At 38.2% G+C, this 16,636-nt stretch overlaps 1 protein-coding gene across 2 annotated transcripts in view; it reads left to right on the top strand.

Moving 5' to 3' along the window:
- RNASEH2B (ribonuclease H2 subunit B) overlaps positions 1 to 16,343 on the top strand; it is a 44,551-nt gene extending 28,208 nt beyond the window's left edge. Inside the window, exons 8-11 of one of the 2 annotated variants that reach the window (XM_075086274.1) lie at positions 2,522 to 2,600; positions 3,544 to 3,586; positions 8,294 to 8,374; positions 10,319 to 11,070. In XM_075086274.1, the coding sequence (XP_074942375.1) occupies positions 2,522 to 2,600; positions 3,544 to 3,586; positions 8,294 to 8,374; positions 10,319 to 10,426 (311 nt within the window). In that variant the 3' untranslated portion in view covers positions 10,427 to 11,070. Of the gene's footprint in view, positions 1 to 2,521; positions 2,601 to 3,543; positions 3,587 to 8,293; positions 8,375 to 10,318; positions 11,071 to 14,322 lie in introns of those variants that run through there. The other variant, XM_075086275.1, reaches the window with a different exon arrangement.
- Positions 16,344 to 16,636: the final 293 nt, after the last annotated feature.

Raw genomic sequence — 16,636 nt, 5'->3', positions numbered from 1 at the left:
TTGCTTTATGTGACAAATGTAGAGAATACACAAGTGTGTGCTTACTAAGGGCAAAAACTTTAATAATACGTATTAAATTTCCCTGAAATTGACAGTCCTGGTACCAAAAAGTCTAGAGTTTGCTTCTAGTCACCTTTTCCCTGCAGAGGATAATGTCCTGAATGTTACTGTGGTATGAAGTTGTGTAGAGAAACTTGAAAATGGACTCAGAATAAATTCTTTGAATGTTAATGAAAATTAAGAAAAGTTTAGCACAAGAAGAACAAAAGTAAATTGTTTCTTATTGCAAAGACATTCAGAAGTATGCATGCTGTTGAAAAATAAGGAGAAACAAAGCAACTTGCTGACCAAGTGGAAAATGAGTTACCAAGTAATGATATCAAAGGAAACAACATAAATGAGATTTAAGAGGCAACTAGACAGTTTTATAGAACAGAGATTGTAGTACATGGTTTTTAAAAAGAGGCAAAGCTGCAAAACTTGTGACTTCAACATTACAGTAGCTTTTCATCCTTCTCCCACCCCCATTTTTTAAAAGAAAGGGAAAATTGTCCTGACAGCAACCATCTTGACTATGCTTTAATACTTTATCACTGAAATTTGTAATTATACTCATCTGCAGTGTTTTTTCCACCTTCCTTCTTACTTGTAGTAACATGGATATAATAGTCTTTTTAAAAGCCTTTTTTTAGGTTTAAAAGAGCAGCATTGAAATAGGGAATACTGGGGGTTAAAAGTAGGTAAGTGTTGGAGGCAGTCCCACTGTATCTAGCAAGGTGAATGACAGGAAGTCAAACTGACCTTACTCAACACTTATTTTTAATAAGACTAATTTTCTCGTCTGATCCTTTCACTGCCATGACAGTGCAATTTTTATCTGTAGAGAGTTGCTTTCATAGGTGTATTATGAAATTTCAGTACCTTATAAATAGATGGGTATGTGTAGTTAGCATCTACAGATGTTGTAGAGCAAAAGTCTGGGAGGATATAACGAGTGCATATAGGGAAGGAGGGGAGGTTAAACATGTGAGACCTGCATATTTCATTCAGAAGACAAAGAAGGGAGGTGCGCAAGTATTCCTGATGTTTGACAGGAGGTTAATAACAAAGGGAGGCTAGGGTGAGAACACAGACTCCCTAGAAGGCAAACAGTGGTATTTTAAAACTGGTAAAGGAAGCCAGTGAAGATTGCTTCAAGGCAGAAATGCAGAGAGAACGGGTTTTGTATTTAGTACAAAATAATAGCAGTTGACTTGGACTCACCGTTCAGTGTCATAATGCAAAGAGTGAAATGATGGGAATATTTTTCTTAAGCAATAAATTGGACATACTGAGTGCTGAGGTGAAATTGTCTTGGATTAGAGTTATTTCTTGTTCTCTCCTGACCCTAAAGTGGGCTTAGGGAGTGACAAATCCTTTGAATCTAGGCAGTGGAGGAAGATAGAAGATGCAGGAGGCAGTGCAGATAGAAGATACTAAGAATTTGATGTCAGTATAATTGAAATGGATATGCTGGTGTCAGTTTGTTAATGCTTTCTGCTTCAATGCCAGTTTGCATCGGGCTTTTTATATTTAAAAAACAAAAAAAAAGGAATAAATAGCTCTTTACTACCCTGAGGCTAGTTTACCACATGCTTCTGAACTCTCTACGTGTGTAGGCATATGAACAGGTAGAGCTGGCCTGTCGTAGATAGAATTCAGAGGTGAGATTTTAGCTTAATGTCTGTCTGGCAAATACTTTCTGTGCATGGGTGCAGTTACTCCCTAGCAGCCCAACAACAGCAAGTTTAAAAGATCCAGCCCATGATCAGAAAGTGCTTGTGTAGAACGTGACAGGAAAAGATCTGGTTTAGGGCTTCAAGTTATAAAAGGGTCACTTTTTTTTTTCCCAGTCTCTCAGAAAACATTTATAGCAGGAGTGCCCTGTACTGAAAACAGCTTCTAGTAGTTCATATTTCCACAGATAATTATCCTGTCTTGCCAGTGATGTTTAGATAGGCCTTGGCATTTTGCGTAAAGTACTGAAATTAAGTACACGACTTTGAAATAGACTCATTGTCTCATCTAATTGTTTTCAGTTGAAGCCAGAAAATGTACTTTAGTACTGAAGCCCTTGCCAAATAATTGTAAGATCCAGATGCTTTAAAATTAATGATTGCATGTTCTGTTGAGTCAGCTTTTTACTTTTGCAGGTTTTTAAAATTTAATTTCTCCAGAAAAATACATGATATCTAGTATTCTCAGAAAGTGAAGCTTTTGTAAAGTACATACAGCAGATATTAATAACACGTGCTGACAAAGTGAGTGTAGTAAGTCTTTACTTTTTAAATAAACCTACAAGTGTCATATAACATAAACTACTCAACACAGAGAACCATCACAGTGTATCCATTAGAAGTCTCTTACTATTAATTCAACCTTATGATTTATGGTAGCACATGCAACATGGCTAAGGCAACGTGACTGTATAATGTGAATGTTCTTTTTCTTCTCCTTCCCACTCCCTGCTCTGTTCCTGAAGACTATGTACAGTATGCCCATGGGTTAATATCAGAATATATTCCTGAAGATCTGAGTAAGAAGTTGTTAAAATACTTAGGGTAAGTATTGTTCTAGCTAGCTGCTAGTTTTATGTGTCATGCATTAATGTCCTTTTGGTCATTTCTGTTGAATACTGAGATTTGTTTATCAAGGTTGCAGTGAAAGACACAATGAGATTAGATTTGCCACACTTGAAATGTGATTTTTTTCAAATGTAGAGTGTGCCTTTCTGTTGTTCCTATGATGCTAAGGACCCTGGGCTGGAGGAGAGATGTAATATATTAAGTCTGATATGTCTGTTGTCATAGTGGTACCATGAAACCCTGAGCAATGTATCCCATCTTAAAGCAAGGCAGGGAAGGAGGTCCAAAGAGTTAAAGGAGTTTGTCTGGAATTGTCAAGCATGAGCAGCAGAGCCAGGAGTAGCACTGTCATCCCCAGTCCTCTTTCCCTTTCCCTACTTACGCAGTGTTGCTGGGGTTTGACTTCACATATCTAACCTGTGTTAGTTTGTATTTAAATCTGGAAGGTGAGCCAGCATCCTCATCCTGGTGTTCACTGCCAGCAGCGGACTTTGCTTGGAGCATCGCTGGGACCCTGCACCTGCCCCTTAGTTCAGTTCTGTTCAAAGGCTTCTGTTATGGTGGCCTGTGGGAAAATGTGCAATTTGCCGCTTCAAGTCCCGTAGCTTAACAGTTTAATTGAAGAGATGTTGTGTACTTTATAATACCATCTTACTAATAGCGAAGGGTTTCAAAAGTAAGGTGGAGTTCTCCTGTTTTGGTTGCCAGATCTAAGAACTTTTGAAAGAGCCTATGGTGCCTAGCTCTGCTTTAGTTATCTAAGTCAGAAATAAAAAGTCCATGAGCTGGTTTTTTTGCAAACACATGCCATGTGTGAGCAGCTGATAACCAAAGCAGCCTTTGTGTGGAAGCGATTATAAGCTTTATTTTGTGCGATCCAGCTGTCTTAATTTATAACTTCAAATCTTTTGTTCTACAGGCTCCCAGAACTTAAAAGCCAAGTACCAGAGCCACCATTGAAGGTAGGAGAACATTAAGATAGTGACAGATACGTTGCGTTGTAAGCTGATTTCTCTCAGTTATTATTAAAACTAGACTAGGCCAAGCACTGGGTCAATACAATAAGTAAGTTGGCTTTGTGAAAAGCCAGTTTGAAATAACACAAGAAATTTACCAGGTACCTCATATTTTTTAATAGGGAATATTTTGGTTGGTTTTCCTGTTTAAAAAAAGGGAGGGAAAGAGACAGACATATTTTATGTTTTTGGTCAGCAGTCTTTTCATACGTGTTTTGCTTATTTAGTTTTATTGAGGTTGATGGGACAATATGACCTCATAGGTTTTCTTTCATATGTAATTTATGAGGACCCTGAAAGGGACCTCCTGGGTCATCGATTCCCAGACAACCATGTTGGATAATCTCTCATACGCTGACCATTCTTCACTGTGAGTCTCATTAGGATTTTTTCTTTCCATTACTTCTCTTGGAAGACTGTTCTATAACCTCATTCCTCTGATGCTCAGAAACCTTCCTGTAAATTCCACCTTGAATTTATTCATGGCCAATTTATTCCCCTGCGCTTTTGTGCTAACATTATCATTGTTGTTTTTAATTGAAATGGTTCTTTTCCCTCCCTAACATTAGTCCTTTCAATTTGTAAAAGGAAAACATAATATCCTTTCTGTTTTCATTTTGTGAAGCCAAACTTGGTTGTGCAAGATGGGTCCTCCATTCCCTCATCATCGCAGGAACATTTCTTTACACCTATTCCAAGGTGAATTCAATTGTTTCAAACCAGATGACCAGAATCATATATAATTAATCATGATACAACCTTCACCGGTATAATATGACGGTATTCCTCCCTTCTTGCCTTAACTGGAAGTACTTTATCTCATTGCATCTTAAGAGACCCATTTGCCTCTATTACTGTGTGATGTACCAGATAGCTCACGGTCATGCTAGGAACAGGTAAGACACACAGTGGGTTTTTTTCTCCACTGCAATTTTTAGTTGATCAGTATTTAGATTTACAAGAAATTAATGCAGTTAGCTGCTGTGAACATGACCTTGTACTGCTGTACGCGTCACCCGTTTTTAATGTTTCCAGTCTTGAAGGTTCTCTGTTTTTTCCTTCATAGTGTTAAAAGCTCCTTAGGTATTCATAATGCTACTCCGGTGTACATTCAGCAAATGTTAGCATGCTGTTATCTTTAACAATTAATGAACCTTTTGAATAGATATTGTTCATGGCACTCCACTAGTGATCTCCATCTGATCCAATGACATACCTTTCTGCATTATTTGCCTTTGTTTCCCTTTTACCCAGTTTCTTACCTACCTTAAAATTCTTATGCAATCTTTATTTTCTATAATTTTAGTTGCTTAAGTGGCACCATGTCAAGTCCTCTGGCAATCCTTCACATTTTCTGCTACCAGAAAATGCATTATCTTTGAGATAAAAAGATAAGTCAGAGGGCATGACCTATGTTTAGTTTTTATTTACTCTATATCTTTAATTAGTCTTCCTTCTTTCACTTTCCACTGCCCCCCCCCCCCATTCTGCTGAGACCTACTGTCACTTTTGTCTCTTCCTTACATATAGATGGGTGTTTGGCTATTCTGCAGCACTATGTTCCTTACCTGATAGAACAGTTACCAGGTTTTGCGTCTGGACTTGTGATTTCTGAGGCAGTCTCCCAACAGTGTCAGCATGTTGAGTTTTACTTCTATCTTGAATAGAGTGATTTCTGTTCTTTTTTCTGCCCCTGTATTTAACCTCTTCATCTTTACTGAAAACAATTTACTGAGGCAAAGGATTTATTCCATTTTGGGGCTACACATAGATTAGCTTTAATACTTATCCAATCCTTACTGTATAGCAGCTTCACTTTTTCTTTTTTGATTCCCTTTTTGCCTCTGTGGCTAAACAACCTTCTACTATTTGTTTTAATTTCCTTTCCAAGGTCTAACTCAGCTTGACTTTTTGGCAGTTCTCACTTTATCCCAGTATTACCTGACCCCTAAAACAAATCTATTTTGGGGGGGGTTTGGTTTTTTTTTTTTGGCAACCTTTCTTCATTGCAGAATTCTGCTTACGCCTAGCATCTTTTTTTTGGGGGTGGGGGGAAATACATGTGCATCTGTGTGAGTAATGGCAAGCATTTGTATAGTTTAGTCTGAGAAGCCCTTTCCTTCAAGATTTTTTACCTTGTTTGAAGTAAAAGGTCCAAAATCACTTCTTCCATCTTTTTCTTTTACATTGCAAGTGTCTTCCTCACACATCAAGTCCCTTCACTTTGGCTTAGAGAAGTAATGCATATGGTTTGCAAAGTTTGCCCCTCTAGAACCAAGAATCCCACTTTTGATTATCCTTTCAATTTAATTTAAACTGAGGCACCCTATATCTACTGAAACTAGGTTACTTACTACACCGACCTTTCCTGCAATGTCCTTGCTACTTACTGAAACAAAGTCTAAAATAACCTCATTTCTGGCTGGTTCACTGACTGTTCTGTTAAGCAGTATGTCAGCTAGCACATGCAGGAATAATTGGGCCCTACTGTTATTAATAGCATTTGTTCTCCAATGTATATCCATGGATATAAGTTATTTCCATGTGGTTGGACAGTTGTTCTGGCTGCACAGTTACTTGGCCCTTTGATTCAGTTAAGAATTATCTTTATGCATTGTAAGAAATATTAAACACACATCAGGAGCCAACTGATATTCATTAGCCATATAAGCATGTTACAACAACTATATTAAACTACATGTGATGTACATTATATATTATGTACGAATAGCTTTTATACCATTGGGATAATTCTGAGGATCTATTTTTAAAAATAGTTTTATTTCAGCAGTTTGGTTACAGAGGAAATGAGGCTTAGAACTGTTCAGTTGTTGGGCAGTGAAATCTTGCTGAGGATCTGATTAATTTCCAGAGCACTGACCAGGGTGTGTGTGATGCTTCTGCATTTAAGTCTTTGCAACTTCAGAGATTCAAACACTCCTTTATTTCACAATCTCAGAGGAGCAAGGCAGGCTTGTGCACTGGAACCTGTAGTCTCCTTTAGATCATTTTTATTCACTTGCATTGACGTGTATTCACTTGTGTTGACGGCAAAGGTGTATTGACAGGCATAGTATAGAATTATGGCAAATAAAGGAGGGTTTAACATGTATTTTCTATTATGGTAAAGTAATTGCATGTTTAGAAATGATGTTTAATTCTGAAGGGAGGAGAGATTTAGAAACTGAAGTGGTTAACAGAAAAGCTGCGACAGATTCTCTCTCTTGCAGTACAAGGGTAAACTGGGTACAGTCTGGACTCTGTGATTTAATGATTAAATCAAAATTACATGTTCTTGCTATTAATTGTAAGCCATTGATCTTGTGTTGTAATCGCCATACTGTCTAGTTTGTCAGCACAGGGAGCATGGCCATTGGCAGATGATGACAGACATCTACAAAAAAATATGTAGGCTCTGCTAGAACTAAACAGCAAATGTTTTGCTGAAAAGCAAACATTTTGTTGTAAGTTTAAAAAAACTTGTTTATCAGATTCCAGAAAGAGGAGAATAGTAATTATTCATTAGATTGTCATTTGAAAATGTAATCACAGCACAGTAAACAGCCTCCTAGGGAGGCTGATCCAGATCCCTTTGAAATCAAAAGAAAAGGCTGCTGTTGGATCTGGTTCTAAGAGCTGAGAAATCTAAGCTGCAGACCTGGCTTCTGTGCCAAAGAGAGAGAGGGAAGGAGAGAGAGAGATCACAAGCACCATAAACAAAATGAATAAAACAGGATCTTAAAACGTATGGTACCATCCAAGTTGCTTGCAAAATCACTCTCTTTGGCACAAAAACTAGGAAGGCCACAGTTTAGATTTCACAGGATATTAAGGACAGGGTAGTAATATCAGATATATAATAATAATAAAAATACAGTGTTGTAAAATACTATATACTTTTTTTCCCTTTTGGAAACATACCAGGAAGTTTTCACCTTTAAACAAAACACATGCTCACAGTTTATGGAAAGAAATATTCATTCTTAAGGCCTGATCATGTGAAGTGCCGAGAATCATTCACTTCCATTATTTCTGAAGTTAGAAGGCACCCAGCACATGCAGAGTCAAGCTTGTTAATATACTCTTGGATTCAAGTGATGAAGCAGCCAGCAGTACTATGTCAGTGTTTCACTGTTGCCAAACTGTAGAAACTAATTACTTTTAAAAGTTGTGCACAAACAGATAATAGACTAGATGATGATCCACTGGTGTTGGCAGATAGCAATAACACTGGAGTTGCTGCACAGTTCCATGAGACTGTGGGGACCAGAGTCTAGGTTCCTTAGTTGTTAGACACTAACTTCCAACAGCTGCTCCATAAAGGTTCTCTTAATAGACTTTGACACCAAAGTCACAACCATGGAAGTTAAAAACAGGATTCAAGTGATTTCTAGAAGTTGTTCTTCAGAAGGCTAGAATGAAGAAAATGCTTCCCATGACAACGGAAGGTCTCTTCTGAATACTGTAGAGATGGTATACATGTGTAAAGAAGACAACTACAAAGAGAAATCTTCCACTGTTACTGCAGATTCTTCAGTTGGTTGCCAGTCCTGTTTTAGTGCTATGGTTACATAAAAGCCAAACCTTTAAACTTCCATGTGTGTACATCGTAAAAGTGGTTGACAGAGCAACTTCCTCACTCTAACATTTCAGAAAAGGAAATTGTCAGATGTCCCTGTGGAAGCAGAAGAAGACTATACTAAGTTTAACAGCAGCAATCTGAAAACCAAAAAGGTAAGCAAGCCTTGCAGTCGTGCACCTTTTGCTAAAGCATAGATTAATATCCAGCGCTAGTACAGAGTGCCTATTTTTCTCCTCCAAAACACATCAGAAAGACAAATACAAAATGGGAGATGTCTGTAGTTGTATCTCCCTGAACTTTTCCTTCAGGTTTAATTTGACTTTGATAGTCTTTATGTCCCATTCGGAACTCTTCTATATTGTTACTGTTTGACTGTATTTTATCAGTGTACATTCGAGTGAACCTCACAGATTTTGACACGTGTTAAGGTGCTCAGCTAATGTTTGCAAAGCTCTTTGAGATCTTCAGGTAAGAAATCCTGTGGCTTAGTGACAGCAACTGTTAAATTTCAGTTATTTGAAAAAGAAACAAAGATGGCAGCATTCACTTAAATTCCAAGGGATGCTAAGACAGGCCTTATATTTACCTAGAAATATTGCTTGTGCACTTTCTTATGTCAGCTTAATGAAATCAAATCAACACAGAGCTTGCTGATTGCCAGCTCCAACGCAAGTTTGGAGGCCAGTTCAAATCTAAGTCCAGTGGTGCCTGCCGCTGTACTATTCCTAGGAGAGCAACAGAGATGTGAAAAGAAATAGATTCTGTCTGCGTGTGCCAAAGTTGTGAGGCTTGCACTGGCTTATTTCTCTGAACATTGAAAGAAAGTGAATCCTTCTCCAGTCCATTGGGAAGCAAAAAGACCCTCTGTGCTGGTCTTGTGACCTTCAGACTAATGCTGACTACTCTTTTATCCCTTTGCAAAGAGAAGCAGCTGGTGACAGATGCACTCCTTCCTCCCTCCCAAACCCCCAGAAATTTTTTTTATTCAGGGCACATGCTAGTTTTGAAGAAAGAAAAGGATTGCCCCCTAAGTGAAGGTGATAAATAGTTCAAAATATTCATGTTTCTCCCCTTCCCCGATTATATACCTATAGCTTTTGAACTGAGCATAAAGACAGAAATAAACTGAGGAGAGATAATTCATGTTAACATTAAATATGATTCACTTCTGAAATAATGAAGCACATTGATGAGAGAAACTGGGAAAGAAAAGATAGCTCTTGGACGCTGTACAGTATACTACTCGTTTAAATACTTTGGCAGTGTTTTTGTTTGTATAGTAACGCAGACGATCATACTGTTGTTGCATATCTCCATCCTATCCATAACCTTCTAGCTGATCCTAAGTACTGTAATTGTGAAGTTCTGCAGACTGAGAAGTATCATAAAGAAAGGTCAATGCAAAGTTTTCTTAATAGGGAAAACAGCTAGAGATTTAAAACATAACATTTTAAAATGTAAGGAAGAAAAGAGGTCAGCTCTATAAAACGTGGCTCATAAAATGTGTTTTAGGTGTAAAAGTCTGGGAAGTTGTCCCAGCAGCCTCCAAGTGCTTTGCAAATGTTAGTTACCTTCTTCATTCTTAGTTCTTCCATCTTTTTTCCCTTTATTTCACTGTGCATAGAGTCTTTGACAATAAATCAGTGTGAATTATTCATCATCTGTAATGCAAGGCTGTAATTCAGCCTGCTGACAGCATAATCATGAGATTGAGTCGGAGGGTACAGTATGCATCTGTTCTGTCGCATGCATTATTCCTCTAAATGCACACTCAGGGATTATCCCAAAGTAAACGTTTGAGTTGGGATGCCTTGTTCTGCAGAAAGATGTTTCACCTCCATGTCTTTGTAATTGATTCTCTGTCTTTGTCTCAGGTTACTTAAATTCGTGACAAGTATTTTTCTGTTTGAATAATCTCAAATTTGTTTAGTAAGGTTTTTCTCCTACAATTTAAAGCCTCCATAACATTATCTTTATGGCTGTATACTAAAAAAGCATTGCAACTTCTTGCTTGACTTCAGTGTTTAGGAGTTCGTAGCTTCTACTCCCCTCCTATGGAGATGCTGCTTAACTTCTCTTTATCATTTCACTAACAGGCAAACAGCAAGATGTCTGCAGCACAGAAGGCTCTGGCCAAAGTTGATAAGAGTGGAATGAAATCCATTTCTACTTTCTTCACCTCCAAACCTAAAGCATCAAAATAAAGACTTGTTCCTGAAAGAGTTTTATACAGTGGTTATTTTTATGTTAAGCTAAAGATGTCTCCTGGGTTTTTTTGTTAGTATAATATATTCAGAGCATGTCTGTGTACATGGTGGAGTGTGATGAAGAGATCTGTGAGCTAGTGTGGGACAGAGCTGTTATGCCTCAGTGGGGCAAGGCAGTACCCTGCAGATATTCCAGCCTGGGGCAGGAAGACAGCCTAGCTGCAGTAGCACGGCCCTGTGCGCTGAGAAGCAAGGTTTAGCGTGGTGCCAGACTGTACTGCTGCTTGTTCTAGAGCAAGCTGAGTCAAGGCAACCACGGAGTTTTCTCCATTGCACTCCATTCTGGGCTGGAAACATGCCCTCCTCTGATGACTTTTTAAGGACAGTTTTCGTTCATAAGGAGCATTGTTTTTCAAGACTTTCTGGAGATTTTTACCCAGTATAACACCAGAGTAGGATGGCATCGTTAGGTTTTTATGTTGACCCAAATGTAAGTGCTGATGTAAGCATTGCCATTGGTGGCAATTATCAAGGCAAAGGTAGCATCTATACCGGGATTTTGGTTGGTTTGAATATCCTAGAAACAAATTGCAGTAAATGGCGATGTGCATGTAATGCAGTAAAGTACTTTATGTGACGTATTTGTGCTTGTTGTATTTGCTGTACGTTTCAAGAGTTAGATTAGGCTTCAGAACATTTCTTAAGGGGTTTTGGTAGTTTCCTGTATATAAATTTTAATCCTTAAAGAATTACAACATCACTTTGGACTTACATGATAAATCTCTTAACACGTAGCAATATAGGGGTATTTTTATGTTTGGTTCCAAGGTCAGTAGGTCCTTACAAAAATAATTGGGGAAATATTTATTTAAAGGCAAAACTGGGGCTTTTAAAGAAGCCTATTTGGAGCTGGATGCATAATTCAAAAGCTTAAGTATGACTGTCTTGGATAGGGTTTAGTTTTATGAAGTTTTGTACAAGGTAGGACTGTTACTTACAACGCACTGCTCTCTCTTGGGTGCGTTCTTTCCTCATTACAGAGTATTCCTGTGTATTCAGAGGGATGGCTGTCTGCTGTGTTGCAACTTCCCTGATCCACAGAATTGAAGAAGAGATGGAGTCACTGGAATCATTTGTATAGGCTTAGCCAATTCTGCATGACACTAACTCATGGTTTCATCCACCAGTTGTTGCCCTGAGCCATTACTGTGGATCAACTACTATGTGTGTTTTAGAAAGACACTTAAAACATGTCATTCTTTACTACTTCAGCTCAGTAGAGAATCTGCCGATATCCTTTGATAACAGGGAGTTTCAGAGAAACTAGGGGTTTTCTCTTCAGATTTACTTGCTGCTGTTTACAACCCGTGGATTACAGTGGTGTCTGTTCGGTTGAAGAGCTCTGTGGCATTCTCTTCCAGCCAGAAATGAATGAGAAGCCTTGCTGTGTGTTGTCTGCTGTCCTTGGGGTTTCTGTGCCTTTCAAACCAGTGGGTTTTTCAGAGTTTTGGGCATCGTTTTGTAAATGGGGAAGTCAGTATGGTTGGAATTCTAAAGAGGAAAATATTTGGAAATCTATGGAATCTTCATCTCTGATTACAGAGAGATTTATTTAACTAATGTGGATGGCCTCCCAAGAGCGTACAGTTAATGTTCCTGGTTCTAAAAAAGTTTGTCTGAAGTGGATCATCTAGAATCAAAATTAAGTTCTTGGGGGAAAAAAAGAATGCTTTTCAGGCATTCTAAGGAAGCACTACTGTAAGTCTTTGTTACCTCTGAAAATCAGCCTGTAGTACTAGTGTTTGAACTTAAGTTGAGAAGTGCGTGATTCAGGTGCAGAGACTTTATTGATTTTTCAGTTAGAATCATCCCAGGCTATTTGGTGCTTTAATAAAATTCCAGTCATGAATGTCAACTTTCTGAAACAATATCGGGGTAGGGGTGGTAGGAGACACAAGAAAACCCAGGAATTGCTACGTGGAGCTGTAGAGAAATTCCTGTTATACCACACTGCCTTGTTGTTCGGCTGTCTTTAGCAGAATTTCACCAGCCCTATCAGTAAAGTTTCCTTTTCTGACATTAACTATCAGACGAGTTTAAAATCAGTAGTAGGTGTCAACGTATGTGACAATTTTGATGTGCAGCACTTTTAGAATTGCCATCTTGCTTCTTTCCTACCTGACTTGTCTAGGCTGAAGCAAAGAAGTGTAGCAGCACGTACTGGTTTATCCAGTGGGTCCTTGCTATGATTGGAAGGAACTGCATTTGGTGAGGCCAGAATGAGCAATTGTGGTCATGAACTGGAAGGGTTAGATTTTGAAAAACATTCAGCCTGGCCCAGCAATTTATTCGACAGCCAAACCCCCCAACTTCGTATCAGTAGGAGAGGGATGCACCAGTGATGACAACTTTTGAAAATTACCGCTCAAAGCGCAGGATAATGTTATGAAAAAAAGAAGAAAAAGAACAGGCGGATACTGTCATGTTAACGGAGAAGTTCTGTGCAGTAAGCAACATCTTAGGGAGGATTTTGGTAAATGAGAGGAAAGGAGTCGTCTGTCTATTAATGGCAAGCCAATTCCAAGCACTGGAAGATGGGAAGATGTCGAGAAGGCAGAGAAGCAGGAGTTTGAATGGAAAACCAAGGGTTACATTAGAAACAGGCACTATGTGGTAGGACAGATACGTGGTAGAAGCTCTTCTGGATGTTTAAACCTGCTACTTTTAGGAGTTTGGGTTTGAATAGCTCAAAAGTTTTGTGAAATAAATTTTGGAAATGCATCTCTTCATTGACTGAACAGTTCAAGAACCTTTCTTCTCAGAAAAAGTCCCAGTTTCTCTGGTCAGAATTCAGGACAGAGGAGGACAATTCTGATAGAGATGGGAAGCCTTTGCGCTGACTTCTGATCTGGGGGTCCCGATTTTCTTTTTCTTTCTCCATACGTGACTTTCACATCTGCCGCTGCACTCGAGGACTTTAGAGTTCTTCCTCTGTGCATAGATGTGTTGTGCTTTAGCGTGTCACATCTCGACTTCAGCTGTCAGCTATGCCATAACTTACAACAATAGTAATTTTATTAGCGACTGTGCTTTTGGTTGAGCAGGAATTAGTGCATGACAAAAAATATAAGCCATTTCCAAAAGCCATTAGAGCTTTCACGTGAAAACGAAAACTCTTTTCCCTTTATGAAATACATTTAGTAACTTTGAAACTTCCTCAACATGTAGCTGTAAGAAGTTATGAAGGGCATGTGGTGCCAAATACATAAAACAATATTTCCTGCCACTGAGGATTTAAATATAGTTACTGTGACTGGCCAGCGGTAGCAGTAGGTCATTATGAAGTGCTGCTTTGCTGTTTCTTCCTTGGTTAGCTTAGTATGAAACAATATGCCAGCGCCATTATAGAAATGTGGCTCTACTTTATTTCTTTTTGGCATTAACATGCCATCTCTACGTGTTCATGTAAATATCTGATGAGTTGTGATGCTTTTATAGTTGTTGTTTTGGGATTAAGCAGCTCTTATATTTGTGCTTTTTTTAGACATCACACTGCAAACGGATTGATAACAGCGGGCATGGGAAACTTCATACGGAAATATCAGCACTGACTTAGGGATATGTAAGGGCTGGACTTGCACATCATTTTCAGTCTTAAGTAATAAACTTAGTTCTATTTGTTGAAGTGACAATTGGTGATTTAAATATTTTCAGTGGAAAAGGCGGCTTGGCAGAATTTGCATTCAGATCTGGAAGTCAGAAGAGTTCAGTGATGCTTGTTTTCAGGTGGTCAGTTGCATCCGACTTGCTGCTTTTTAGAGGCAAACTAAATGCATGGATGCTTATTTGAATAGATTAATGTTTATGACCAGGGTTTTCTCTTTCCTTTGTAGATGCCTGTGCAAAGACGTGCAAAGAAGAAATGAAGGGAGCATAAGGAGACTCACTAATACTATTTTAATTTGTCATAATCTCAAAGCAGCTTTTAAAGGCTTTTTTTACGCACTTTCTGAAAATAAATGCTTGAAGTTAGACATGTCCTGTTCCAAGAAAAAGCAAATCTCAGCAGATTAACATTGTTAAATACGCGGTGTGTTAAATATACACTGCTTCAAATTTTATAGCTTATACGCTATTGGTCTATCGGGCCCTTCCAGGAAAGCACTTACGAGCACGCCTAATGTTAAGCACATGAGCAGTGATCTTAAAGTCAGCAGTGTTGTTCGTGTGGGTAAGTGCTTTGCTGGATCAGCGCCTAAAGTCCTGTTAGGTGCTGAGCATCCTGATCCATATCCAGCAAAGCACTTACATCCATGCTTATCTTGAAGTGGAAGAGCCAGTCTAACTAATATTTGTGCATTAGTGTCCACCATAAAATCTCTCTTGGCACAATGACTCACATGCTTAAAATTAAGCACCTGCCTAAGTATTTTGCAAGGTCAGACCAACAGCATCCTTGAGCCAGTCTTAAATAATGACTTGATTTTGTATGAATTTTCTCTTTTTGTACTCATTTTTTAACAGAATATATTATTTTAGTGGCCATAATTACAAGTTTTAGAAGCTGCATAGCAAAATATGTTGTATGCAATTTTCTCCTTCCTTTTTCAAAATCCAGCCAAATTCAACAAGATGGCCTTTTTGGACTAGAAGCCCAATGTTCAGACAGAATCATCCAAACTGAGAAAAAGTTAACTCTGTTTTTTAGGACGTTTATATTTTTTTTAAAATTATTGCACTGAGTTTGATTTAAATGGTTTCATCCAACCCTGACCTTTTGTCCAGAAGATGTCGCCTACCTCTTGTTGTGCGGACAGTCTGACTCCTGAAGTGCTAAAGCTTGAGGTAGGACATGTGTTCAGTGGGGCTGATGGGGAAGTTGTGTTTTGATTTCACTTCTTTTTTTCTAAGGGATTGAAACCTTGGAAACATGTATAAAATAACGTGTACATCTTGTGTTGAGAAGTAAACCATAACGTATGTAGTCCTCCAGGTTAAAAAAAGAAAGACCTAATTATTTATGATTTTTTTAATCATGTGAGAGACGCTCTCTGTGGAGTGAACTTCAACCAAAATGTCGAGTCTACATAAAACATGCAGAAAATGGATGCTAATCCTTAAGTGATTAAGGGTTAATCCTTACGCGATCCTTATGTGATCTGTGTCAGATGCAGCCCAATGTTTTTAACTTAAATACCTGTTTATCAAACTACCATTAATATCTAGCTTTTTGCTACAAAACTTTTTAAAAGTAATAATTGACAGGATTTTGAACATAATGAACGGGCACTTCTGTAAATTTTAACCATGACCCCCATTCACAGACACCTGCAGCAAATGGCCAAAATGTTCTGTAACGCTTGAATATATTTGAAGCATTCTAGGTAACAAGTGAAAAAGTATTTTGCTTCCACTCTGACAAATTGTGCCTAACTTTAAGCCAAACGATATCTCCAAGAAGAGTTTAGCAGGACATTGCTAAAAACTAAATTCCAAGACAAAGAGGCAAAAGCTCATTCAACTTCCTTTTCAACTGATTCTCATGAACTCTGTCTCAGAACCTGAAAAACCTGAACTGTTGACCATTTAGGAACCATGTATGAAAGGAAATGCAATCTGAATGCTTCTTTGAGAAATTTGCACTGAATTCTTTTTGTTACTTTTACGCTTGTCTGGTTAAGCAATGTGCACTGTCCCTTCTCAAGGGAAAAATATTTTTTTAACATAGTTTTCTAGGGAGTACTACAAGAATATTGTATGGGCCCAAGGTGAAATTTCTATTTTTCTAGCTTATACTAAAGAAAAATGTTTGATGTATGAATCAGACTATGTATTTCAGTAAAGTGTTGTTCCATTTTTTGGTAAGATTTTATTTTCATTTCATGTACAAGAAAAATAAATACCTTTGGAATAATTAGTTGGTTATTACTTCATCAATTTCACAGAGAAACACAAAGAAAAAGGCAGTGCAGTCAGACTACTAATACTAATGCTGCCGTCCACAAGCTAGTCTGTAATCCTGAGCCTGAGGTGAAGGAAATAATGAATCCTGAGATAGATACAAATCTAAAAGTTCATTAAGACAGAACCAGTGAAGCAATTAGGCCAATGCTTGAGGCCCTTACTGTGCTCTTGTGAGAACCCATTTCTGTGTCCATATGCTTGTTGGCCTAAGTACTCTGGCCGTTTTGATTTTCATGAATGTGG

This window comes from Phalacrocorax aristotelis, chromosome 1 (assembly GCF_949628215.1).
Source record: "Phalacrocorax aristotelis chromosome 1, bGulAri2.1, whole genome shotgun sequence".
Taxonomy (NCBI): domain Eukaryota; kingdom Metazoa; phylum Chordata; class Aves; order Suliformes; family Phalacrocoracidae; genus Phalacrocorax; species Phalacrocorax aristotelis.
The sequence above is the reverse complement of the archived record's forward strand: the minus strand, read 5'-3'. Positions and strand labels throughout refer to the sequence as shown.